General features: G+C 45.2%; 1 protein-coding gene across 1 annotated transcript; it reads right to left on the bottom strand.

The window, feature by feature from the left end:
* Positions 1–757: 757 nt before the first annotated feature.
* On the bottom strand, positions 758–27083 carry Bnc1 (basonuclin zinc finger protein 1). Its single transcript, XM_087901297.1, has 5 exons — positions 26752–27083; positions 12107–12206; positions 10975–11210; positions 7027–8876; positions 758–2995 (listed from the first exon to the last, which is right to left on the bottom strand). The coding sequence occupies exons 1-5, from the start codon at positions 26845–26847 to the stop codon at positions 2311–2313; spliced, it is 2967 nt and encodes a 988-aa protein (XP_087757423.1). The 5' UTR covers positions 26848–27083; the 3' UTR covers positions 758–2310.
* Between the last annotated feature and the right edge of the window lie 521 nt (positions 27084–27604).

Genomic DNA, 27604 nt, shown 5'->3' with positions numbered 1-27604 from the left:
GTATTATCTGTTAGGGGAAGTCACTGGAGGTGGGGTTGAGTTTGGGCATTACATGATCTAATTTACAACTGGTTAAGATCACTGTAGCTGCTGTAGGGTACAAAGGAAAAGTTAGGATGTCATCGTTGCCATCCAGGAAAGATGAAATGGCTTAGCATGAAACTAGCAGACAGTGTCTCTCCAATGACATCTTTTACTCAGTAAAGTATGAAGGGCATCAAAGACAGGACGGAGGTGGGATGGACAGTTCTGTATGGGTTGTCACTCACTGCTTTTCAGAAGTGAGCATTTCCCAGGAAACTCAGCAGTCTGCAAACTGGGAATATGTCGTTCTCAACCTCACCACTGAATGGCCGTGTAGCTTCCTGCACTGACGGAGAGTTGCCAGATACTTTAACTATGCCAGTTTAACCGGGAAACTGGATTCGTGAGGGTGGGCAAAAAGTGAAGAGATTAAGTCACATTTAAAAAAAGGCCTAACCATTCATTCCATGACGTTCAATTTTTGGTATCAGTTGGGCTTATCTCGGACAGTACTGTATTTATGAGACACCACAGTCTGTATTGTTTTTAAAGATCAATACTCAGCTCATCTTCTCATTGAATGACCTACATCATCTCTGTGACCTCTGCACTGCAATCTGCATTGGTGTCGTAATGTCTTGTCCTCTGTAGACGTTCAGCTACGACAGTGTCTCTGTGTTTGCATGTATGAGAAAATCCACTCGTTAAAAAGACAGACATATAACAGAACCAGTTATAAATATTTGCCCTTTAAACAAAAGGTATGCCATATATTTTTATTAAATCATAGAAAACACTGCATACAAATTTTTCCATTTTGGAGAAACTAGAATGTCAAACATCTCAGTAACAAAGAAGCTTGAAGGATGCAATCTCTCCTTAAGCAGAGACAACTTTTAAGTAATCTTTTTTTTTTTTTTAGTTGAAATAATCACTAACAGGTTGTTGGCCTTTCCTGTCGTTAAGCCAGGGAAATAATACCTCTATAACCATCAGTTTCCTTTAAGGATTTTTAATTTAAGTCAACGTGAGTCAAACAGACAGTTAACTTGAAAACTCTGAATACAAAATCCACTTCTTTAAAAGCTGTGTAGCCCTTTAGAATATTGCAAATGCTGAATTCCAAGAGATGGTCTCATTTCACAGGGCTGATCACATATCCTTTCAATAGTGGAAAGCACATTTAACAGTGTGGAACAGATCTTGGAATAAGTTAAATATTAAAGACATAGAACACGGCAGTAAGGTCCCTACTTTTCTTTCTACCAAATAAATTTCAAAGTTCATCCTAACCATATACATTTACCAACGGGTGAAGAATGAGAGATCCAGTGATACTGAAAAGACCCGACAGCTATCAGAACCATGTTCTCTAAATAGCTTGGTGGATATATACAAACGTGTCAGTCAGAACCACACTGGCGCTCATTCCACGGGGTCAACAGACTGCAGCTCACCACTGGAAGCCAGGCTGTGGTTCTGAAGTGTAAGCTGTCACTTGTTCTAGTTCTGAACAGACTCAGCGGTGACACGGACATGTCTGCACTCACAAAAAATAGTTACATAATATAAACACAAGTTAAATATTATCAAAATAACTTTAAATTAAACTGAAGTCCACTATTCTTAAGTGCACAAAATATTTTCCCTCTAGCTTCTTAAAGGCGTGTTACAGATCAAGAACGGACAAGGGGCATTATAGGGGCCAGCCAGCTTCCTTGGAGAACTCCTTGGAATCACATCCGAGACGGTGAGGGTAGCAATTACTGACTCACAATGGAGGGATGGTCTCTGAATGTCACGTCCCTAAACTTAAGTCTGGGTTTTGGATTCATCCAAAAAAAGGGAGTGGGGGGAAACCTGAAAACGACATCTTTAGGGCTGGTTGGCACGCCCATGGTGACAGTGTTGTGTTCAAGGAGACTTCTTCCCTGACACCCTTAATACTGCAGGCCTCACGTGAAGCTGTGCCCAGTTCCTGATCCCTACTCCCTCCAGTTGGTCTGTAGACCTAGAGGTCTTCTAGAGAACATGTAAACAAATCTGGGGGAAACTGCCTTTCCATGTTTTCCTGGTGTCAGTGGGCTAAGAAAAATATTAACAGGCAGGGTTACCCCAGTGTCAACTTCTAAAAGGCTTGCCTTGTGCTTTTCCTGCCGCAGAAGACCGTACTGTCAAGTCATTTTGCCTGGCTTATGAGAAATGGTACTGACCACTCCAGCTACCTTATTCTTTGGATGCTTCTCTTCCTGAAATCAGAGCAGACACCTGCCAGTCTTTGGCTTGTTATTGGAGGTGGCTGGGCGAGGCAGCCAGGCTCTTGTGCAGGTTTGGGTTCTGACTGTGTCTGTTTCGGCTGCGGACCGATGAGAACATCGTGTTACAGCCTGGCACTTTGCACTTATGGAGCTGGCGGAGGTGCACGGTCTTATAATGGGCTCGAAAGGTCCCTTTGTTACTGTATATCTTCTGGCAGAGATGGCAGGTGATGGGCAACCCGGAGGGCAGACTAGCAAGGCTCTGATCAGCCTTCTCCATCAGGACACAGATGGGGTACTCGTCTTCCCCGGAGACAAGGCTCTGCCCTTCACAGTTCCCATCGCTGTCCTCCAGAAGGGCGGTACCTTCCTCGCTCACCCCGTCGGAGTCCCAGGAGGAATGACTGCTGCTCTCTGACTTCATGCTTGAGGTAGTGCTCAAATCCAGGATGGTGCCCTCGCTCGGGGGGCCGGAGTTGTAACTCTCCAGACGGGCACTGTGCACTTGGGATATTGGGTAAACCAGACTGCCCATGCCACTTGACCCCTTGAAGATGACAGACGTCTGCGATGCTTGCGGTGTGAAAGCCACGTCCTGATAGGCCTCCTTGGCCACATCTTGCAGAAGGTAAGCAGCACGGAAATGGTCCTCACCACTCTCCAGTGCTTCCTCATTCAATACTTTCTGGTGGAGGCTTAGGTTCGAGCTGTGTCTACAAGAGGGGAAAGACAGAGGTGAGCTGGATTGCTGTCTCGGAGCCATTATTCTGAGTACAAAGACTCAGCAGACACTAGGAAAGCCTTGTGGTGTGGTGGGGGTGATAGTCAGGGTTAGCATCCTGTGAGCTGTGCTGTGTGGTCAGCAGAGACTAGACCACTGCTGTGGCTACTCCTCAGAAGCCGGCCTTCCCCAGGAAAGCCAATAGTCTGGAGCTTCAATTTCTACCTGATTAACATGTAACACCCTTCATCTCATCCATAGAGGAGGTTGAGACAACTTCAATTAGGACAACTGAATGGGAATACTAGATTCAGGGGAGCCCGAGAAAAGCATCAGTCACAGATGTTAAGAAACTAAGTAGAAAACTTTATTTCCGTGAAATGATGAAAGATTATCATCTTCAAAGCACCCCATCTAATACAGTATCCAATGCCCGACAGACTGCCACTGTTATATATAGAAAAGATAGCATTTGGGGGTATACTGAATTAAACATGTAATTCAAACTTACATTCCCTGGTTCCTTTTGTCCTTTGGGTATGGTTAGTCAAACACTAAAGATTCCTAATGTGGCGTCCCATCATCTTTCTATTGGATAGGGCTGGTCTTGAACAAGAGTTCATGTTTCACTCCAGAAGTCCTACAGGTACAGCTGGCAATCTCACCAGCCGGAAGGCATGGTGTGTGTGTGTGTCTAGTGCAGGTCGTAGCTGCAGTGTCTCATGATGAACCAGACAGGAGTTTTGCAAATGCAGCAGTGTGAGCACACCGCCAATCTTGCACCCAGTGATTTACTCCTAGCAGGCAGACGATGAGCATCCATTATGACATAGGCTGTTTATCCCCACGTTATCGTGGATGGAACTTGTAAGATCAATGCTGCTCTCGCGTAGGGATCCCTTGGTAACTTCTGACAAGAAAAAAAATTCCCTTACACCAAAGAGTACACTCTTACAGGTGACAGGAGAATGATCCCAAATAAGAAAAATGTCTCTACCAATATAGATCAGAATTATGCCACAGTCAAGAAAGCACCCTCTCTAAATAAATGAATTAAATTTCCTATTTTATATCTCTCAAGGTTATGTGTATGAGGGGGTCTTAATTATATTTAATGAAATGTATATATTTTGTTATATAGTTTCTTTTACCCTTGATACCTGTTGTGGACACGATGAGAATTATAGTCAGAGATCACCCACTTTGCAAGCCGCTCTTCTCAGCTACGGCTCTGCCCTGTGATTATGTTAATGTTCCGCATGTGCCGGCAGAAAACCAGACAGCAGATGGACGTATTAATTCCGGTACACTCAAGCAGCTGAGAAAGTCAGACGTGTACTGGAACCCGGAGCATGAGGGCTCTACTACAGTGTGAATCTCTGGCTGGGTCTCCTGTCCAGCTCCTGACTGTCCAGTGGACACTAACAGCTGTCTCTTCCCTCCTCAGGCCTCAGATGGTTAGTCACTGCTAAGGTGAGGTCCCCTATGACCAGGAGATACTAGGAATACACAGACTCTCTGGACCAGGAGCCAAGCTTTCTTCTCCAAAGACTTTGTACAATCTGTGTCCCCTGCCTTATCTTCCCTTGGCTTCCAGCTCCCACTTCAGCTCCTTCCTCTCACTTCAGCTAGTGGAGACCAGTGGCTCTCAAGTGAACCAGTCTAGTCCCCAGTGTCATTCCAGCAGCTCCCAAAGCAAGAGTTCATAACCAACGTTATCAATTCAGGGGGCTTTCCAGAATGGATATAATGTGATATGGCAATAGGCTCGGTGCAGAAGCAAATGTGAGAACCCAGCTGCTTTCTACTAAACCAAGTATTAGAGATTTGCAAACATATAAAACAAAGCCATTTATTTCACTATATTTATTTTGGAAAAGTAAAAGCCGTTTCCCATGAACGTGTTATATTAACATATAATGTGTGTATTCTTCTCTTAAAGAGGTATGTCATATTTTTCCAGTTTTACTTCCTAATACAGTAAACAATGATTTCTATAACCTAAATAGAGAAAAGCACTTGCATGTCCTTAGCTGAGTTACAAAAAAAAATATGCATGGATCTAATACATTTAATATGTGCTGGCTTGGACAGACCCCTTCATCCAGGGACCTTTGTTACCACACCAAGGAGCCCAGGTTAGAGCCCTAGCATGTGTCATTCTGCTCTACAACTCACTGCAGCCATCTTTAGAGTCACCCATAATTCCTTTCTGCCGTCTTCTCCACTAGACTGATGACTTTTGTGTGCAAGGGTTGTGTACCCCAGCACCTAACACAGAAGAGTTGCTTATTAAATAAACATTTAAGCTGTATTCTCTCTCCCCACCCCTCTCTCTCTGATCCTAGGAACTGCTGCTGACAGGAACTGTGGCTCAAAGAGGGGAAGTTTCAACTTTGACTGACCTGAAGCGGTGGGCCTGGGCTTGCCCACAAAGTCCTGCTTAAAGTGGTGTTTTTAAAATTATAGATTTTTTTAAAGATAAATATTCAAAGATCTAAAGACTATTGGAATAAAATGTGACATAAAGTGTTAAAATATTTAGACTACAAGATGGTATCCTGTTATAGATGAGACTTCTATATACATACAGGTCAGAACATAAGAAAACATTGACTGTATGGAAATTAAGCATCATATGAAGAGAACTGTCAATCTAGTATGTGTTCTAATTTAGTAGGTTCTGTAGGCTGCACCGGTCTCATAAACAGCAAAGATAATCTAACTGATATGACTACCTCTTTTTTTTTTATAACAACATCTTATTCATAAGCAAACCCTCCTCTTCTTGGAGGATGAAGGAGAAGGACTGGTTCATTAATTAGAGGTACCCTAGTGGTTTGGTTTAAACATCCTAGCAACAGAAGGCAGGAATTTTAACTAATATCTCCTGTGCTTTCTTCTCTTTATTAAAGACAATGAGCGTGTTCTTATGAGCCCTAGCGAGGAATGTGTGTGGGAGTCTTTACATTTTCACCCTCTTAACAAATTAGGCGTCACAGTTTGGACCAAGTTGTTGGTGGTGCTAACCTGCTTCGACTTAAGCTTGTTGGAACAATTGCAGTTTTCACATCCTCTGAGCCATTTATCACACTGCATTTCATCAGACAGCTGACCCTTTCATCAAACTTCTTAGATCACCTTTGCTGTGCTTGCTCTTCCTTTCAGAGGCTGGGAGAAGGGTGACCTCAGGCGTGATCAGTGGCCCAATTGCACACACAAGGAAAAGCACAGTGTTGCGCTACAGGGAGATAAGCCCTGTGAGTGTGCGCTCTGAGACAAGTCTGTGTGCTTTATGATAATCCAGCGACTTTCGAACGGACACAGTAGCCCCCCAAAGGAGCTGCCAATCACTTTTTATTCCTTAATAGGTTAGCATCTTGAAAGGTTTCTAATCAAGCGGTTATTCTTTCTGCAAATGTTGCTAGATGACTAGAAGCGAGAGAATGGGTTTCACGTGAGAGACTTCTTCATTTTATGAAATGGCAATCAGGCTAGTTTTGAGAAACTGTGTGTCACTAAGCGGCCCTTCCTCTGGTCTCTCTACACAGTCACCCTTTACACCGCCGCTAACACAAGAACCAGTCTTTATCCCACACACCTAGGGGCAGATACGTTTCTCAATTTGGGATCTCTCAGACTTTAGAAAGGCAGGATGCTACATGTGCTGGAATATATCAGAATATCTAGTAATAAATTAATATCAATACAGTCACTAGTAATTGAATTTGACCAATGCCACATAACCCCTTCAAAAAGGTAAGAGTGGAAATCGACCACAGAAAGCACCATGTCTTTCCAGGTCAAGTTTTGTGGCTAAATGCTTTTAGATTTTTGGAACTGAAAATGCATATAGTTCCCACACCCTCGGGGAACTTGCTAGAACTGCAGACTCTCAGGCTTGACCCCTGACCTACAACAGCAGATTCTAGAAGTGTTTTCCTGACCTGCCAGGTGACTCGGGACACATGCTAAGTTTTAAACCACTGTCTTAAAAGAGACAGCTGCCGACAGACACCTTACCTGTCTCTGCTCCTGCGGGATGGGAACGCAGCTCCGCACCCCTCCACTGTGCACGCATGTGTCTCTTTGGCGTGTGTATTCTTATGGTGTGTCTTCATACTGCAAGCATTTTTAAAGGTCTTCTTGCAGATGTCACACTGAAAGCGATTTTCTTCCTTCTGCCTCACTAGGGTATGCTCACCCAGGTGTTCCAGCTCCTTAGATTCTTCCAGAAAAGGAAAAGTCATCCCTCTGTTGGACAAAGCGCTAAAGAGTCCTCCAGCCAACAAGCGCTGCTGCAATTCCATGTAGTCAGGAAAGGGAATTTGTGGCCCTAATCCAGGTGTGAAATGGCGCTCATGGCCACCATCCTCCACCTCTCTTGGCATGACTGAAGTCAATGCTAACTTCTGCTCCGCCTCCCTCTCTGGGTGTGTGGTCTGCTCAAGGGTTCTGCCGATGGTTCCGTGAGACTCAATCACAGATTCAAGATGGCAGGGTCTTTCTCCTTGTGCTAAAGGCTTCTCTGGGCTTAACTGTGTGTGCTGCTCCTCTGGTACTTGGTCTGACTGAGGACTGCTGGCCTCTGGCTCATCTTCGCTGACTACCTGCAGGGGCGTGTCATCATCTGAGCTGAGACTGTGTCTCTTCTCAGCGATTTCCACAGCTTCTTTCTCGATTTTGATAGGCATGCTGGACTTCCTAGATTTTTTCTTGGGAAGTGCATCGAATGGCATGTCCGTGGAAACCAGCTGCTCTGGGATGGAGGAGGACAGCAGAGGGAGAGAAGGCAGCACACCGGGTGTGTTTGCCAGCTCAGCCGGAGTAGCTGGGCTGCGGTAGAAAGGAAGGACTGGCTGCACAGTCCGCAGGTTAGGGAAGAGCACGCCATTCTGCCCAAGGCTCGAGAACGCTGGCTGGCCTTTGGAGTCCTCCACTGAACTGGGGTAGCCTGGGAGGGGCCCACAGTCTGAGATCACCGTGAATCCCGGGCGCTTGTATGTCTCAGAGCTCGCCAAGCTCAGGCTGTTCCTGAGATCCTTGTCCCGGTTGTTTCTATTCATTGGCATGTGCAGGCGAGGGTTGGGGTTGGCGCTGTGTCGGTTCCGGCTCCGCAGGGAGCTGAACACCATGTTACACCCTTCGATAGTGCACTTATGCTTGATCTTGAGGTGGACGGCGTTGTAGTGAATCTTCAGAGTGCCTTTGTCGTAGAAGGTCTTCTCGCAGGCGGTGCAGAACACCCGGCCCTTCTTAGCGCTAATGCTGTTTCTCTCAGGCTTTCCTTTGGCCTCAGGGGACAGCTGTGTCCTTTCCAGCTTAGTGGCAATGCTGTAGGAGCTGGAGTCACTTAAGTGCGCACTGTCTTCTTTCGGGGTAGCGACATCTGGACACTTCAGACACTGTTCCTTTTCAACCTGAAATGGTGTGGACGTGAGGAAGCTGCTGTCAGAGAAGGGCCCGTGCAGCTCCTGTTTGGGGCCCTGGCTCTGGTCCTGACCCTGCTCCAGCATGTACTGTTCGGGCAGTGACCCTATCAGAGCAGGAGGCAGAGGGTTGAAGAACTGGAAAGGCAACATGAACGTCATGTTGCTGATAAGGTTCTCGAAAGGGTGCAGGCTGCTGGGGTTTCCTTTGTCCACTGGAGTGGGGAGGCCGGCACCCCTGTGGGTGCAGCTCTCGATGAAAGCCCTGATGTCTACATTGGCGGTGGAGGGCGGTATGATGACGGACTGCTCTTCTTTCTCCTGGATTGCCATGAGCTCAACTATGGACTTGGTCTCTCCAAAACGAAGGAACTGCTGCAAGGTGGCCACTTCCTCCTCACTGGTCATGATGCTCCAGTGATCCAGCACCTTCCCCGAGGCATCCTAGATACAAACCAGATTGTAAAAGAATGTCCACTTGGCTACTGCTCATTCTGCTCCCCGGGAAGCCGCCATCTGACGGAGCCTCCACCAGACTACAACAGGGGAATATTTCCTGTGGATCCACACAGGACTTGCTGCGTTCAATCCCTGCCTATCTCACTCTCCTAGGCTTGAAATTGTGAATATCATAAACTATACCAATATAAACAGTGGTCCTACTGTTAGCCTAGAGGAATGAAATAAAGCATTCAAACCCAAGTGAGGAAAATATGGAAATCATTTTTCATCTTATTTTAACCCAGTTGATTGCCATGTATGATTCTTGTCATACCTGAGGCATGATGACTTTCCTCACTAAAATAAAAATATGCATCATTTGAACGACAGTAGTATCTTCATCTAAAGACTACAAATGGGGCGGTGAAGTCTGGATATAGCCCAAGTATTCATTTGCTGCAAACTTAATAATCTGCTAAACACCTACCATCAAAAACCAAATGAGCATGTATTGATCTACTGCCCATGTTCATAAAGCAGAGCTATAATTATGCAGGAGTGTTGGAGATCTTTCAAACTCTAGCAAGGCCTAACTTTTCCCAAAACTACAATAAATATTTTATCACAGAACATGTATTTGATGGCCTACTGAGATTTTTCACAGCGCATGTGAGAGTTTTGAAGATGAGGAGGAATGTAACATCATAAATATTTCATGCACCAGAGGTTCAAGGTAATTGATTCCATATTTTTAATCTTAACACTGGAAAGCAAGATTATTAGGATCATTAAATATTGATCTACGTTGTAATGTACGACCATAATGCTACTCTATGGATAGTTGTTTCAGGTCAGCTGGGGGCCCCACACCAGAGGTGTGCACACAGGACTTCAGGGAAAGATCACCAGCTTTAGAGCTGGGAAGGAATGTACTCATTTCTGGTCTGCTATATACTGGTGAAATAACTTTCAGCGAGCGCATGAAGCACTCAGAGCCTTCTGGATTTTCAATTAGAAAACAAGGGTAAACGGCTGTGGTACTGCACACCTTTAATCCCAGTACTCAAGTGGCAGAGGCAGGTGGATCTCTGGGAGTTCGCGGCCATCCTGGTCTACATAGGGAATTCTAGAACTGTTAGGGCTATGTAATAAGACCCTATCTGAAAAAAGAAAGAAAGGAAAAAGGAAAACAGGGGCATGTCTACTTCATCATGAAAGTACTAGGAGAGCATTTCCATTAATAAATGGGTATTATCAGTATTCATTTTTAATGATATAGTCAACCTAAGACTTGAAAATACATGTATCTCCCATTTTACTGAAAAAAATTTAAACAAAGTCTGTTCATATTTCTAGTGTAGTGTAGTTTTCTGTAATTTCAGAAAACATGCTACTTTCTCATAAAACACTTTGATTGCCTCTGAAGACGAAACACCCTTCACCTTACACCCATGGCATGGTCTGGAAAAGAAGCTAAGGTACTCTGAAAATAGGCAAAGGCTCGAAGGCTGGAGCACTGGAGAAGAGAAGAGACTATGTGAGGAGGCTAAAGGGAGCTCTGGTGGGGGTGAGGAGTTGATCAACGGAGAGAGAGGAAGAGGGACAGAGACGGAGAGGGCAGGTGAGGGTATGAACACAACAGTATCACATGTGGGGCCGAGGAAGGACACTCAGCAGCAGAGCGGAAGAGCCTTTCCAGGACAGCGAAGGACCGTCAGCGTGTGAGCTGTTGGATGCGTAGTTCTGGCAGGTAAGAGCCCTTTCTCACCTCCAGGTCTCAGTAAAGCCTGACACACAGAACATCTCGGGACAGTGTGTTTGGGCACGATGTATGTAGCACAGGCAGTACTCAAATGAAACAAGTGGTTTTCTGTGGGAGTTAGCTCAGTGAAAGCGCTCAAGAGAAGGTGGAATGCTCGCATGGCCTGGAGTCTCACAGAGATCTTGAAGGAAAAGGACAGGATTCCTCCCAGAATATGTGTCAGGGGCTTACGTCATCAGGAAAAGTTCCAAGGGGATGGACAGCCACCAGTGACTGACAGGCACTCGGCTGCACCAGTTACACGGGCACTCTAGGAGAACAGCGCCGAGGTCACTGTACCTGGAGCACGTAACCACGGATATAATCCTGAAGGGTCCAGTCCAAGGCATGGAGGATCTGCAGAACCTCATCTTGTTTCAGCACACTGAAGAGCCGGTCCAGAAGGATTTTCAGGCGAACAGGGATGGCCTGGGTCCCATAGAGCATGAGGCTGCTAATATCGAACACCACATTGGACTGGACAATTTCCACTTGGCTTGTTGGATACACGGGGGGGATCCTCAGCTTACTTAGAGCTGGAAATCAAGGGCAAGACATTTGGAAAAGCTCTAATTTTAGGAGAAACATTGCACAGCAAGTCGGCAGGGGCTATATTCTTACTTGTCTGTTTCAACAAGAAAAAAAAAACAAGAATCTGTAAAAGACTAATATCCTTAATAGCTATTGGGATTCATGATCTCTACAGAAACTTCTAAAATAAAAGATTGTTCCCCCTCCTTGTGACATTCCTGAGGATGGAAATCTTCGCAAACAGGGGAAGGGTAAAGAAAAGGAGGACACAAAAGCAGAATCCAAAGAATGGACACTCGGGAATCGGAGTCTGAAGGTGAGGATGGCCTGGGGCGCAAGCATCTGGGTTCAGGCCCTGATTTGCTGCGTGGGAGGTGGTTTTAGAAATTAAGCCACCTAATCCAGTCTGCTCAACACAAGAGTTACTGACTGGCCACTGGGGCTATTTACATGAAATCAATCAAAGTTAAAAGAAAACAAGTAACGCCAATCTCCAGGAGCCCTGGCCACGCCACATTTCCAGCATTCAGTAGTTACACGTGACTCGTGATTGTCAGATGCAGAAAATGCATGAGCAGGATGTCTACATATGAATTTTATCTAAATCATGAATAAGGGATACACTTATATTAGAATGTATTTCAGCCAAAAAATATTAGGGGCTAATTATTACCATGGGACATATCTATAACTGCCGTAGTTTTGGGTGCATTTAGAATGGAGTCAGTAAGACAGTGTATAAGTTAAAGTATGAGGAGATAACTTCTATAGCCTGTCACCTGGAACATACTAGAAACACATTTAGCTTAGGAGTCAGCTGTCTCCTTTGGTGTGAAATCAGCTCCTTTATAAACTCAAGTGATTAAGAAGGCTGAGAGGATGCAAGGAAGAATGAAGTTACCGTGAGCCACCCATCCGTGCCTGCACTGCTCACACTGCCGGTGGTTGATCTTCCCAGGTTTGAAACTCTGACAGCTGCAGTTCAGAGTACAGCCAATAGCCTACGAGAGAGAACACATGGATGCATACAGTGTAAGAGCTATGTGCCGGATATTGTTGCATTTATCACACGAAATTCCCTCATTCATACGATTCACCCAGCAACGTGTGCCTTGTGCCGGACCAAGGGTGCATATTATACCTTAGGAAGGAGTAGCCTCAAGCCCAACACTCAGGAGACCATGAATGCAATAAACAGAATTTGCATATTGATAACAGAGAACCTAAAGGGACTTCTGAGAAAGGCTTATGGTTGGAAGCCTTGTTGTTATGAAGGTCATAGAAAAATACAAAGTTGTATTTTCACCAAGTTCTACACTGATCAAAACAGCCTCTGAAGGATGTATAAAGACCAGTTTAGAGCAAGTAAAAGGATTATCTGAAGCAGTAGTGATCCATGAATGGAATCTGTTATCCTCAGACCCTGAAGATACAGTATAGGCTGGAAATATTAAATACATTTGAGAACAATTCCTACAGACTGGCTGAGCAGTGAGCTCTAGAGAAGTCTTCTGTCTCCATCCCCATGTCACCCTGCCCCATTCCTGGGGTGACAGTGTGTGCTGCTGTGTAGGGTCTTTACAGGGTGCTGTGGCTCTGAACTCAGTCCTCATGTTCGTGGGGCAAGCACTTCACCAACCCATCTTGTCAGAGTTTCTCAAGATAGAGGCCTGAAGGATATAATCTATTATTACAACAAACCGACTAAGAAACAAAACCCCTTAAAGGAGCTCGGTCAGTGAGGTTCCAATACAGATGGTTTGTTTTGTTTGTTTATTTCTCCAATAATGTATGCTTCTGGGTGAAATCTGGATGGTTCAAGAGATCTCTGAAACTGGGGAGAATGTACGTTCAGAGAAGAAGGTTTGGGGCTTGAACCTTTAGTCTGCCAGTCAAGGGACTGTGAAGCAAAGCATGGAGGACAAGGAAGGGAGAATCTGGCCAAGGATTTGGGAAATTCACATCAAGGAGTATGCAAGCAGTCTCCCTAAAAACAAAACAAACCCACAAACCAGCCAGACAAACAGAACAAACAAGCAAAAAACCCAGTTGCTTGGGGTACTGTAAAAGGCACAGCCACTTTGGAACAGCCTGGCAGCTTCTTTAAAAGTCAAACATAGAGTGACTGCAAGACCCAGCAATCCTACTCCCAGGTACACAGCCACGAGAGTGAAAAACATCCATCCCAAAGCCATCTGATGTGGGATTCCCCTCTGATTAATAAAGGAACTGCTTTGAGCCTATAGCAGAGCTACAGAAGAACAGAGCTAGGCAGGGAAAACTAAACAGAATGCTGGGAGAAAGGAGGTGGAGTCAGAGAGAAGCCATGTAGCCCTGCTAGTGCCAAAAGGAACTTTAGCTGGTAAGCCACAGCTTAGTAGAATCTTAGTAGAATGGGTTAAATTAATATGTAAGAATTAGCCAATAAGAAGCTAGAGCTAATGGGTCAAGCAGTGATTTAATTAATACAGTTTCTGTGTGATTATTTTGGGGCTAAGTTAGCCAGGAACTAATAAATAGCCCCCTCCGTACAACAGCCATCCACACGACTGTTCATAGTATTATCCACACCAGTGAAAGTGGAAACTGTCCCAATATCCACCAACAGAAGGATACACAAGATGTGGTCTACCTATCCAATGGAGTGACTGTTCTCACAGAGGGATGGGGAGTGGGTATCTGCTATAAATGGGTGAAGAAGTCAGGCACAGTCACATAGTCACATGGTTCTATTTACAAGAAATGTCAGGAGGAGGCCAGCTCCTAGAGGCAGAAAGTGGCTTAGTGACGATGGGGAAAGGATAGGGCTGAGAAGAGAGCATGCACAGAAGGTGATGGAGTGTTCTCTGGGATACAGAAAGGAACCCTGCTTTGTTGTGTGCTCATTTACTGAGTTTGCAAACCCTGCACCTTCCACAGACTGCACCTCTGTGACAATCTCGTGTTGTCTATTAGCAGCAGCATTTCCCAGCAGCTCAGAGTTACCTGTATTTTTACAGCAACAAACCATGTTTCAATTAAGGTATACACACTTTAAAAATAACTGTTATTTCACATTTAACAGATTACATTATAGTATAAACTTTTATATGTACAAGGAAACTAAAAACAGTATGACTTGCTTTGTTTTGTAGAATTAAGCACAATCTTCTCAAGCTGTGTAGTAACTCTGCTTAGCTTCCTGAGGAACAGTTAGGTGGGTTTTGGAAGCAGTTGAGCTGTTCTACATTCCCATACAACACATGAGGAAGTCACCAACACTTGCTATTGTTTCAAGACAGGATCTTATGTAGCCCAGACTAGTCTCAAATTTACTATATAGCCAAGAATGACCTTGAATTCCTGACCTTCCTCTCCTGCCTCCATTGCTAAATGCTGGGATTACGGGCCCATGCCCCCTCACCTGAGTAACATCTCATTGTGGTTTGACTCATGTTTCCCTGAAGACTGATGGTTTAGCATCTTTTCTGTATTTACTGGCTATCTGTGTATCTTTGAACACACATATGTGTGATCCTCTTTTTTAAATTGGATTTTTTTTTAATTTATTTTTTAATTGGGTTGTCTTTTTGGTGTTGTGCTTCATGAGTTCTTTTATTTCCAGTTTCAAATCTGTTACCAGATATATTATCTCAAGTGTGTCCTCCCATTCTTGGTCTTTCTTACTGGCATCTTTTGAAGCACAGGAGTTTCAGATTTTGAGCAGGTTTTTTTTTTTAAGGTGATAAAATGTCCTAAAACTAGATGGTGGTGATGGCCACACAGTTCTGTGCATCAATATACCCAAAGTCAGCAAACTTATAAGAATTTGGGGCATGTGAAACACACCACAACCAAATGTTATTTAAATATTGTTTGAGTTGGTGACCCTACTTAAATATGGATGAGATTTTCATGATTTGGCTGCCTCTTACTGTTTCTTTGGTTAGGATGGACCTGAGCAGAGCTGCAACCAGGAGTTTCCAAGTAGAAGAGCAGCAACTCACAGCAGGGTGTGCTGAAGACAGTACCAGCATCACCTGATCTGCTCCAGAGGCTAGACCCAAATGGGAAACATGGGAAAAAGAGTTTTGGGTTTTTTTTGTTAGTGTTGTTTTAATTTTGTCAGAATCATACAATATAATACAAAGAACCATATGCAGCTACAGATCCATCCTACTTAATAAGACATTCTAATGCTATAAATTATTTTAGCTTTTAAGAGTTTCTGCTTGTATGCGCACATGCAAATACATGAAACACATTGACATATGCATATACATACCGCTATACCTTATTCAAGATTAGTTGTCTTGAAAGAAAATTTAAGGATAAAAGTTAATGATGATTTAACTTACATTGCAGACCCTCCAAACAAGAATTTTCAAACTCGCCCTTAGCTAGGTTTGGTTTGGGGCACATCTGCTACGCTGTCCAGCATCTCACACTTGCCTACAACCCTATGAACAGCCACTTACAAACAAACTAATCATCTGTTTATGGCAAAATGCTAACAGAACACTAAGTCACATGAAGCTAAAGTAATTCACAATCTGGATTTAATCAACATTGCTTAATTTCTTTTCTTTCTTTTTTTTTTTTTACCTACATTCATTGAGTTATCATTTACCTTTTTGGGAAAGGTTATGTCTAGGCATGGTGACACACGCCTTTAATTCCAGAACTCAGTGGGAAGAGGCAGGCAGGTCTCTATGAGTTTGAGGCCAGGCTGGAGTACATTAGTGAGTTCAGACTAGCTAAGGTTACACAGAGAGCACTTGTCTCCAAAAAAGTGGTTATGGAAATGTACAAGTCAACTTACATTTAATTTATTTTGAAAACTAACCCTGTTTTAAGAGAAAGGGATGTCCTTGAGCATATGCTTGCTCCAATCCCTAAAGACTTTGCTCACAAGATCAAGGCTCATGAAAAGACCCCGAAAACACTACGAGAATCTGTCTCACAGCTGGTGGAATGAAACACGGGACAAAGCCACCCGGCTTCCTAGCCCTAGACTGGAGCTTGTTTCCCCCATCTCTCTCTACGTCACTCATATGTCTCAGTTCGGGACTACTGACATTCCAGGTTCTAGATCTCTGCGGCTATACTAGTATCAGTCAGGGACAGCAGCCCTGGCCTCTGCTCTCCTGCTGTATGTCACTTAAAGTCTTCTAGACATTTCCAAATGCCCCGAAGGCCTATCTCATGTGTAACTGTGACCACTGACCCAATCTGGCCACTCACATCTAACAGCTTCTATTGGTGTGGGGGGGCATAACTTTAAACAGTTATATCTATAATTTGATTATATAAGTATTGATTATAAGAAACATTCATGTGATTGCACATGAAGCATTTGAATAAGGCTTACAAGGGGAAGAGGAAATAAATGGCTGAGGAATTATTTATGAACTAGAAATACCTAATTATAATATTGAAGAAAACTTCTAATGTAAAGACCATTGGATTTTCCCACACAACTCAGAATTCCACACAACACAATGTCAAATTATAGCACCCTTCACTAAAAATAAATTAAAACTTCTAAAATGAAATCAGACCCCCAAAATTCTAATTACAAGATGAAAGTTCTCATGTAAATGGAGAACTTGAAATCTACATGCTTTCCTTTGGGTCCATAATACTTGCTCCATTCTCCAGAAACATAAATCAGATGTTTCCAGCAATGCAAACTAACAAGGCATGAGGATTGTTTCTTAGGTTCTCATCTTAACCAAACGATTTCCAGAACTGTTATTAGTCACTTGATGTGCTACAAATCAGTATTCACAATTCTGGCTTGCTGGTTTATAGCCATCCTTTGCTCACTCACGGCTGGTGTCTGGCACATTTGGTCAACTGTTGTCTTGGTGTGGAAATGTATGGTCTGGATTAAATGGGGCCACTTAATCTCTCAGAAAGCCCTCTTCGACCTTTAGCTTGGGGAGATGCTTCCACAGGCCTTTTGCTGAGGGGTTGGGTACTCATCCCAGGCACACAGTGGGGTAGACGTAGATGCCCAGCACTGGACAATAGAGGCCTGTGATGGGATTTGAACTGACCCCAATAATAAAAACCATTCAAAGTTACTGTCATCTTTAGAATACACACATACACACACACACACACGTATATATACATACATATGTACACACACACATATATATACATACACATGTACACACACACACACATATATATTCATATCATATTTCTCATAGCCTTAAGGAGGGCAAGTATGAGATCTTGGGTCCCCTTATTTGTCACACTGAGCCACTGGAGGGACAGAGGCACAGAAGTTGCACTGCATCTAGCTGGGCAAGTTGGTTGGCTCAAGGCATTTAGTCTACACTGTCTAGTATATTAGCTGCATGTGGCTATTACAATCTAGTTAAATAGAATAACATTTGAATTCAGCTCCTTGGTCACACTAATCACACTCTAGTAGCTAGTAGCTATCACAAGGGATGATGGTGACAGAAAGTATCTCCATCATTTACAGGAAGGCCTATGGGTCAGTGCTAAGCCCAGTGTTGAGATCAGCCATTGCTTTTGGCGTGGCGTGGCGAGGCTCCTGTTTAATAGGTAATTTCATTTAATCCTTACTATCTTTCTGTGAGGAGAGAATTATTTTAGAACACTTCAATTTATGGAAGGTTCATAACATCCTCAAGGTCACACAGCTCGTTAGCTTTATCATGTCTGTTTAATGTGGGAAAACGCACCAAACAGTACCCATGCGTTAGCTGTATTTCCTTCTCACAACCACTAAGCGAGGTTGGTGCACCATCCCTATGTTATATACCAAGAAGCTGAAGAATTTACAGGCTACCTAGGTAGTCTAAAATCTGAATATTCAGGGAATAGTCTGCCTTAAAATATCAGGATTTGGTGTTGGCTGTGGAAGCACTCAATCTCCACAGCCTTCAGAGTGGGACATTACTACACTGTCCTCCAGATCAAGGGGCTGAAGTTCCACATGGTAAAGAAACTTCCTAAGTCTTTCTGAAACGTGAGTGAGCCTATCATTCTAGAATCTAGACTGCCAATGCTATCGTGTAGAATGAGACCACAGAGGCCCGTGTCTTCAAGGAGCTTCAAGTCTATCTCAAAGAGGTAGAAAATGAGACAGTACGTGAGACTTTCAAACAAGGCTGAGTGTGAAGAGAGGGCTGAGCAGAAGTCGGCACTAATTACTCATTGGCTGGCATGCAGAGTATGCACAGGAGGAAGTGCCCTTCATTGGCTGGCATGCAGAGTATGCACAGGAGGAAGTGCCCTTCATTGGCTGGCATGCAGAGTATGCACAGGAGGAAGAAGTACCCTTCGGGCAGGGCCATCATCGAGAGCCTCAGAGGAGGACAGACAAACTAAGTTCCAAGGGCTGGGAAGGATGGAGGGAGTGTTCCAGAAGGCTCAGCAACTGCAAAGGCCATAAGACATCAGCTCAGGGATGAGGAAGGAGGCCAGTGGAGCTACAGAGTCAAATTAATGGTAGGAAGTATGTCAGAGAGGTGACAGAGACCATTCTGGATAGGGCCCTGTGGGGCAGGGTAAGAGTTTGGAGTTTGTTCTAACAGAGCCGCCTGGGAACAACACAAACGTGGTCTGCTGTTATGTGCTATGGCTGCACTCCCTTCCTCTCAGCCCGCTGAGCTCATGTGCTGGCACCTGTGATTATAAAATGGCTGCTAAGCACCCCTGCCATCCTCAGAGGTCCGCTAGCCATATTAGCGGATACACAGATGAGAGCCAAAGAGACGATTCAGATACACAGTCCGACCACCCCCACTTCTCACCACGTCCACAAGGAGGTTCTCAGGTCCTCTGGCTCTGGTGGTTCGACTCTGCATAGACACAACTACCAAACACTGATAGAAGATAATGTTCCTAAAAGATTCTCCACAGTTCCTCACTTCAGAGGAAGACAAACAGTTCCAGGACCCACCCACTAGCGACAAGTCTCACGTTTGGTAAATTCCCTACTGTACTGAGAGAAGTAGTGAACAAATGACTGGATCAATGGAGGTTTACCTTGTGCAATGCTTAGAGATAGCATCTAGCTACCTTCAAATTTTATTTACTTTACTGTGTGCAGGCCCACATGCCACGGCATACATGTGGAGGTCGGAGAACAATGTGGGGGAGTTCGCTCTCTCCTTCTACCGTGTGGGCTGAATTCAGGCACTTTGTGGCAAGTACCTTTACCCACTGAGCCATCTTGCTGTCTCATGGCATCTCCCCCCTCCCCCGATATGCCTGGGTAAGAGAATTTTAGCTGGGCCTGATGATGCAGGCCTGTGATCTCAGTTACACATGAGACTAAGGCAGCAGGGTTACAGGTTCAAGGCTTGCTTGTGCTTCAAAGCAAACTGGAGGCCAGCCTGGATAGCTTCAAACTGAAAACTAAACAAAGGGCTGGGGTCATGGCTCAGTAGTGGAGTGCTTGCCGAATATGTGGGGCTTTAGATTCAATAGGAAAAAACGGATTTTTAATTGTCGGTCCTCACTGAACACTGGCTCACGGCAGACAGTACAACAGTGGAGCATTGCAGGAAGCTCCTCATACATGGGAACTGGTTGAACTTCAATTCCTTTGTCTTCCTCCATCTTGGAACAAAAACATGATGGCTGGAGTCCAGAGGGCACCCTGTGACCATTCGATAACCTGGAAGGCACAGCGCAAGGATGGCTGAGAATAAAGAATGGGAACTATTGTCTTGGTGCTTTTTACTAGTGGCCAAATGCACTTCCTAGTTTGCACACTTACACACTGATCTTCCCACCGACTACTGAAAGGGGCCACCAAACCAATATCAACAAAAACCCACCTAGAAAATGACTTACTAGAAGAGATGGCTAAGACTAAGATCAGCGTCTGTGGTCCTATCTTAATGGTGGGATTCCAAGGCTCTGCCAGATCTCTAGGGGTGAAAATCATTAAGCTCTCAACTTGAAATCAAAGAGCCTAGGCTGCCAAACCACAGCTCACCGAAGCTTTAGGACAGAAAGGCTTCTGGCTTTTTTAGCTTTTATTTTTAAACGGTGACTAGAGATAACCGCTATTCGTCTGAATCCTGGAAAATTTCAGTGTATGTAAAGACTGAGATCAGTACGTATCTTAAACCTGCCAGGACTCCCTCAGCTGTGAGAGTAAGGCTACGCTTCTCTCTACCTGCACTGAGATTGTCATTCTCCTCCCTCTGGGGCTGCAGAGCTGGCTCTCCTGGTTCAGAAGACCAAACCACTCAAAGCAGGGAGACACCAGCCTCTTTGGCTCTTACTGGGCTTTGATTTCTAGTTTTGTCTCAGTTCACTAACTTCTTTAATGTTTTTATTAAATTAATTATTTTTTATTAAATTAAATCTCCACTAATTTTCTCATACATGAAACTCCACACTGGGGATTTTGAATATTCTATTGTTATTTTCAGATGGGCAGTCAGGACAACTAGGGGAAGAGAGGAGGGAGGCACTGAGGTTCTCTCTGTGAGGCAGATTACCTGGCTGGCAGCACCGAGCAGAAGCCCATCTGACAAGCACACAGACCAGATGTTCATCTCCCCAACACATGCCATCGCCTCACACACATAAGTTTAACAAAACGACAATAATTTATTTAAAAGTTTTATGAGCTTCGGCCAAGTAATTGGAGCCACAGAGAGCCTCCTGCGGTGCAAATGTAAGTTCCTCCCGGGGTCTGCTACGGGCAGGGGCACAAAGCTCTTCTGGGAAGCCACACAACTAAGGCAGACAAAAATGGCAGTGATGGGACTGGAGAGATGACTCAGTGGCAAAGAACACTCTTCTAGAGGACCTGGGTTCGATTCCCAGCACCTGCACAGCAGCTCACAGCTGTTTGAACCTCCAGTGTCAAGAGATCTGACACCCTCACAGAGCAAAGTACCAGATGTACATAAAATGAAATGAAATAAGTTACTTAAAAAAAAACCAGCAATGGATATGGTTATTCAAAAGTTTAGATTGCTTCATTCACAGCTGAAACCCCAAGGCTTTGAAATGCACTCAGAACAAATGCAAAAAAAAAAAAAAAAAAAAAAAAGTCACCGAGAATGCCCGGAAACCAACGAACTGTTCTGAAAACCAGTAAACAAAGGGAAAGAATGAAATCTTTCCTCTCTAACTTCCGTTCAGGGAAACCAAACTATTGATGAGGCAGGTTCTCTTAAAATGTCCCATTTCATTGTTCCTTTAAAAAAAAGACGATCAGTCCCATTGCCCTGAACAGAAAATACATCCACAGCACACTGGATACTCTTGTCAGCACATCCAAACCAGTGGCTCATCAACGTGCTGCACCAGCGCCCAGTGAGGAAGACGGGAACCAGAAGGGTGTTTAAATGGCTGCACAAGGAACTGACTGTCAGAACTCAGACAAGTATTCTGAAGATTGGCATTTTCAACAGATAATGGCAAAGTTTAAAAACAAAGAGACTATAAACCTAGAAATTAAAAGACAAATGATATATACATTTGGATTCTAATGTGAACAAACCAATGGTAATATAAAGTTTATAAGACAGTCTAGGAAATTTGAACATTGCCTGGAAACTTAATGACACTAAGGAGTTATGACAATTAACTATTATTTTTTCTTGGTGTTGAGGCTTGAACCTAAGACCCTGCACATGCTAAAAAAAGCATATGCTCCACCACTGAGCCACACCCCCAAATTATTTTAAGGTATTTTATGGTATATTGTTTTTGTTTTTAAAAGTGGTTGCTTTTATATTTTACAGCTACATATTAAAATATTTTAAATGAAATTGTATGACAGCTAGGAGCTCCTCCAAAGTAACCTGGGGTTTCTAGTGATAGGAGATAGGGATTAACTGTTAAAAGTCCCAAACACTACCACCAAATTTCATTATGCTACTATAATTCTGTTTATCTAAAATTTTCTATAATAAAAAGCAAAAAAATAAGTTATGTCAAGATGCCTATTCCTTCCAAAATTTGAATTTGCAGGAGTCAACAGATGGAGAATAAAGCTACGCAGAGAGGCCATAGGAGTCTTCCTGTGTGCAAGCAAACTCTGTGTGCAAGCAAACTCCTGGGTCTGTGTGCTGGTTTCAGAAGCCTGGATCACAAAACACAGGTTTCTGTTTGGTCAGTGAAAGCCACTCCTGAAAAGCAGTTTAGGTGGGGTTGAGTGGTGGGATGACAAGCTGGACAATCAGGGTCTCTCTGCTGGGTTTACAGAACCATTAGGGATCTGAACAATGGGAGACACTGTTTACCAACATCAGGAAAGGAGACCATGATCGAGAGAGGGGACCTGGGGAGCTTCAGGAAGTAGACCGCATTTGCCATGGAAAAATGATACCGCAGGAGAACTGACAGAACGTGGCATCTCACTGCAAGTTACAAGGAAGAGAGAAGCCAGAGCAAGGAGGGCACGGAGATGGCCCGCACAGAGAGGTCAGGGAGCTGCGGCCCCTTCAGGGGACGGATGCTGGGCTAAGTCTACCTGTGAGCAAAAGTACGCACGACGCACCTCTGTGATGTTCTCTTGGTGCTTAGTTCAAAGAGGATAATGGGGAAAATACTCGCTCTTTTGATGTTTATAAATCAAAGCCTAAATCCTATGCCAAAACAATTTAACATCTGCACCCTTTTTTTCTTAAAATTATTAGTTTTGAAAAATGAAAATGTGAAAAAGACTAAAAATTATACAAACATCAAACTGAGTATTTCCTTTTTAAAAAAGGCTTTAAAATACATAGAAATATAAGGGCATATTTTCCTCCTTATAACCTGCATGTAGAAGGAATCTTCATAAAACCTTTGATAATGAAAGCTAGAAGACATCAGTGATACGTAACACAGAATCAGCCTTGGAAAGTGGAGAGTAAAACGAAAAAAACACTTGGAAATTTTAGGTAAGGTAGCCAATTAAGCATTTAACACGAATTTGTTACTAACGATGATATAAAAGCCAAACATGAACATGTTTAAATAAAACTGTTCTAGGGATTCAAAGAGAGCCAGAAACTACTTTTTAAAAAAGATAAACTCAAAAAAAAAAGATAAACTCAAACTCAGTTATTTATGTTTTCTGAATTTCCACCTTAAAACTCAGCATAACGTATCATGAATTGTTACAGTGGGAGGTAGGGGAGCTTGGCAGTCACAGTAAGTCTAGAAGCAGGCAGAAGACTAGGGAACTAGGGCAATACTTTTAGAAGCTGGGAAATCATTCTCCATGTTTCAGTACACAGAAGTATCCCGCAGTCTGCAGGAGGAGACAACTGAACTAATACAATGAATGGGAAGAAACATTAAAAGCCCATATTAGAGTTCACCTGAGGCCACTGTATCCTTCTGTTCGAACCCAGCCTTCATGATTTATTTTCCTAACCTCTCTCTTCCTTCACGTTAGTGGAGAGAAACGGTCACCCCGGCTCAGCTAGAGCCCTTTCATGATTGGTTAGGCTAACTTATAATAAACGGTCTGAGCACGGACAGGAACCGAGGCGGCTCTTTTTTCATCAGTAACTATGTATGTCTGAGGAGGCCCCAAATGTCCCTGGAGAAGCAGGGCTGCTTTCTATCTGGGCTCAGCGTCTCTGACTAAAACAGGCACGTGCGTCTATGCAGAGATGGCAGGTGCCACGCTGCAATCTTGGAAACTCCAAAATGAGGGGAAAGGGACTTCAAAGGCTGATGAGATAAGCAAAGACGTGTTCTGCGAGAAACCAACTAGAAGGGGAGGAGGACCCCCAAACTTCCTACATCTTCCTTCTGTGCAGCACCTAGTTATCTTTGCCATCTCTTGGAAAAGTCACCAATGGTAAAGAAACACACGAGCAATCTGTACTAAGGTCCTCCCAGTCAGGGAAGGCACAAGAGGGAGTCATCAAGGCAGATGACCTGGTTCTGAGGACCTGGGTAGTTAACGGTATTTCTAGTAACTTTCTATCCAGACTGTTTCCGACCAAAGTAACTACCCCATCCTAATGACATCTGCAGAGGAAACTCACCCTGGGGTGAAGCACGCCTCTCCTGCAAGTAATTTACCTTGCAAACCTTCAGGGCAACTGCATTTAATGGTCACCGCCAGGGCAACTTCCAAAGCCCCGGACAGAAGCTCAAAGACATTTTTTGGCCCCTCATACTGTAGTTTAATTTTAATAACAAACCAAACTTTAAAAATATTCCCTCATTTACGCTTACTTCTTGGCATTCAGAAGTGACCAGGGCATGCTTAAGGGACAATTATTTTTCTATGAGGGAAACCTAGATGGCTTTTCTCAACACGGGGCTGGGTCATCTCTCGAAGCTGATGATCTGAGGTATAAAATGTGGGTGTGGGGCCAGAATACAGGCCTAACTTCTGCAAGGGGAACAGCCATAAGAACCAAATCACCCTCTGTATAAACTTTGTATTTCTAAGGTAATGGCTTTATGAAGGTTAAGATTTCTTATGCGAATACAACCCAGGCACACAGATTATTGGTGCATATCCCAGGAGATACTCATGGGCAGATTATCCAAACTAGGAGTCGTTTTCTCTTGGCTGAACAGAGCTCCACAAAACCCTTACCAGATTGCATGGGTGGAGTGAATCGTGCAAACTAAATTATGCAGCTGTCTGAAGGCAATCCGAGTTCTTAAAAGTACAACGAACTCACACGCTAAGTGAGAAGATCTCATTGCAATGTCTGGCCATTCAGCTACAACAGGGCATGTTCAGTAATTGAGTGGAGACAGTAAGTTGCTGTAAAATTAAAGTTTGTCAACTTACCAGACAATAAATGCAATAATAATTCCTATCATATTCTTTTTAAGCGTTTGAAAGTATACTAAAAAGTTATCAAAATTCCTCACAGGAAGAGGGGCTGCTGTCTGTATTTATTTAGAAGCAAAAGTAAAATCCAGCACAAACTGTAACATTCAAAATAATGGTTTTTTTTTACACGATGTGCAAAATTTCACGTTGATGAATACAATTTCAATAAAAGCGTATAATAATAAGCATCAACAAATTTGGGAGGGGCAAATGGAAAAGCCGTATGCCGACTTCACTACTCCACAAAAGTTTTAACACACAAACACCAATGTGGAAACAGAACCTCTTCGAAATTGGGAGAGACCCCATAAATTCTAAAAATCTAGTCGCACAGCGAAGACAATAAGCAGGGAAGCAAAGGACACACACACACACGAACGATTTGCCAAAACGTCGTTTTTCGGTTCACTTAAACTGTCTCACCAAAATCTTGTTGCATTAATAAGAATCTACTTTCTTAAAAAAGTGTCGATACATCTGTTCTGTGTTTCCATGTAGTAGCACGTACGTGTATATACACACACACACACACATACACACACACACACACACACACACATACACACACACACACACACACACACACACTGACAGGGATTCCCAGGACACCAGTGGGGCCTCTTTCAAGCCCCTTAAGTGTTAACAGCAGAGGCCTGGCTGCGACCAGGCGTCTGGCCCGATTTAAATGTCCTCATCTTCAGAGGTCTGCGGCGAGCCTAGCTATAAAACCAGGGGACATTACCGAACCCCGGAGTGTCTGATCTTTCCCCGCGCAACACACACAACTTCACTCGTACAATTAAGGCTGCTAGTTGGCATTCCATTTAACTGTCAAACTCGGGCCGGTGGCAGCCCCACAGCCACAAAAGAGATGCCTTTAAACGAGAAGAACATGTTTCTACACCGCATTTGAGAAAGTTTGGCTCCGAGCTATGCACTGATTGATATCAGATCTCTCTCACTCGCCTCTCCAATCTTGTCACATCTGGCTGACAAATCCCCAGGAGCTTATCCAAAGTCAGGCGGCCCGGGGGGTTAAGAGGGTCCTTCGGGAAGCAGCGTCCCAGGACAGCGGCACCCCGCAGCGGGATTCTGGGGCGCGCCTGGCTGGAACCCCGCTGCCACTGGAACAGTCCTTGCGCCTGGCAGGCTAAGACCCTCACCGCTGCCTGGCCAGGGTCCCTTCCTGTCACCCGCAGGCAGACCATCCTCAAAGAGACTGAACCTTGGCTCCCGCTTCCCCATCCGCATCCCGATGGTCCTCCAAGTCCCTGCGCCTCTGGAGGACACGAACATCTCAGTGTCCCACGCGCGACAAGCCAGCCGGGACGCCCGCTAACCTCCTCACCCATCAGCAAGCGTCCACTCGAGACACGTCTAAGATGACGGTTGGCAGCGCCTCGGTCTTGCTCGCTTCTCTTTCTTTTTTCTTGTCTTTCTTTTTTATTTTTTTAAAAGCAAGCGGGGACCGGCGTCCCCTCCACGCCCCTCGGGCGTCTCCTCGACTCTCCTCCCGGAATGCCCAAAGGTCACAGCTTGAAATACCAGACCACGACCGTTCCTGTGGCCAAAGCATTTGGACAGGGGTCCCGGGGTGCAAGAGGAACGGGGTGCCGCTCACAGGTCACCTCGTTGGAACTCGGACACAGACAGTGGCGACCGCGGTTCGACCGCCCGCGGCGCGCCCGCTCCCGGACGAGCAGGTGGCCCTCGTCAGGTGGAGCCCCGCGTCCCTGGCCCGCACCGCCGCTTACCTCAGCCATCCTGCGGCCGCTGCCGAGCCACCCTCCCCGGCGCGCGTCCCCTGCCCGGGCCGCTCCGCGTCCGCCCCGGCTCGGCGACCGGCGCATCCACGTTCCGGCCGTCCGGGGGGCCCCCCGCCCTTGCGCAGGAGAAGTGGGCGGCTCCCCGCGGCTGCCGGTGGCCGCGCCAGTCCTTGCGCCCCTCGTGCGCCCTCGCGTCGCCCCCGCGTCCCCGGGGGAGCCGCCCCCCACTCCGCTCGCCCCGCCCCGCCCCGCGCCCTGCTCCGGGCCGCCCCGGGGGGCTGCGGGCGTCGCTCCCGGGCCAAGGCCGAGCTAAGTTACTGCAGCTGAGACTAGGCTGCGGGGGGGGGGGGGGGGGGGAGGCCCCACTGAGCACAGCGGAGACCTCGCCGGCCGGCCGCGGGCGCTGAGGTGTCTGCCCCCGCCGGGCTTGAAGGCACTTGTTGAGAAAGAGACAGACGTGTCGGTGTTTGCCTCCCTCCCCGGCGAGGGCGAAACGCTCTCTGAAGTTTCCCTGGCTCGGCTCTCTGGGGCTGGTGCTGCCTTCCTCGCCTCCCCCGGAGGCGCCTCGGGTCCCAGGGCGGTCGAGGCAGAAGGCTGCACCGCCCCCGCCCCACCGGGAACTTTTTATTGCCACAGATGTGGGGACTTGGGTCGGGTCGCGGAGGCTTGATTGGGAACTCAAACACCCCGGTCCCTTGTGGAAGTCTGAGTTGAAGTCCCGGTGTTACCGCTTTCCTGGGACAGGTGACTTTGCTCTCAAGTGGGCTCGACTTTCATCTCTTCCTAAGTTCTGAGGAGATCGGGAAATGAAGGGCACTGGGTAAACCAAGCTGCACCTTCG

The sequence above is a fragment of the Myodes glareolus genome, chromosome 24, assembly GCF_982192425.1.
Source record: "Myodes glareolus chromosome 24, mMyoGla1.1, whole genome shotgun sequence".
Taxonomy (NCBI): Eukaryota; Metazoa; Chordata; class Mammalia; order Rodentia; family Cricetidae; genus Myodes; species Myodes glareolus.
Note: the sequence above shows the minus strand (reverse complement) of the source record. Positions and strands in the feature narration are given on the sequence as shown.

Bases quoted from the DNA above. Each gene is read 5' to 3' on its own strand.
- Bnc1 (XM_087901297.1), bottom strand. From the start codon at position 26,847: ATGCGCCGGTCGCCGAGCCGGGGCGGACGCGGAGCGGCCCGGGCAGGG. The intron at 11,211-12,106 runs GTAACTTCATTC...CTTGATTTCCAG, and splicing joins GCACGGATGGGTGGCTCACG to CTCTAAGTAAGCTGAGGATC. The intron at 8,877-10,974 runs GTACAGTGACCT...GTTTGTATCTAG, and splicing joins TCCGTGGTTACGTGCTCCAG to GATGCCTCGGGGAAGGTGCT.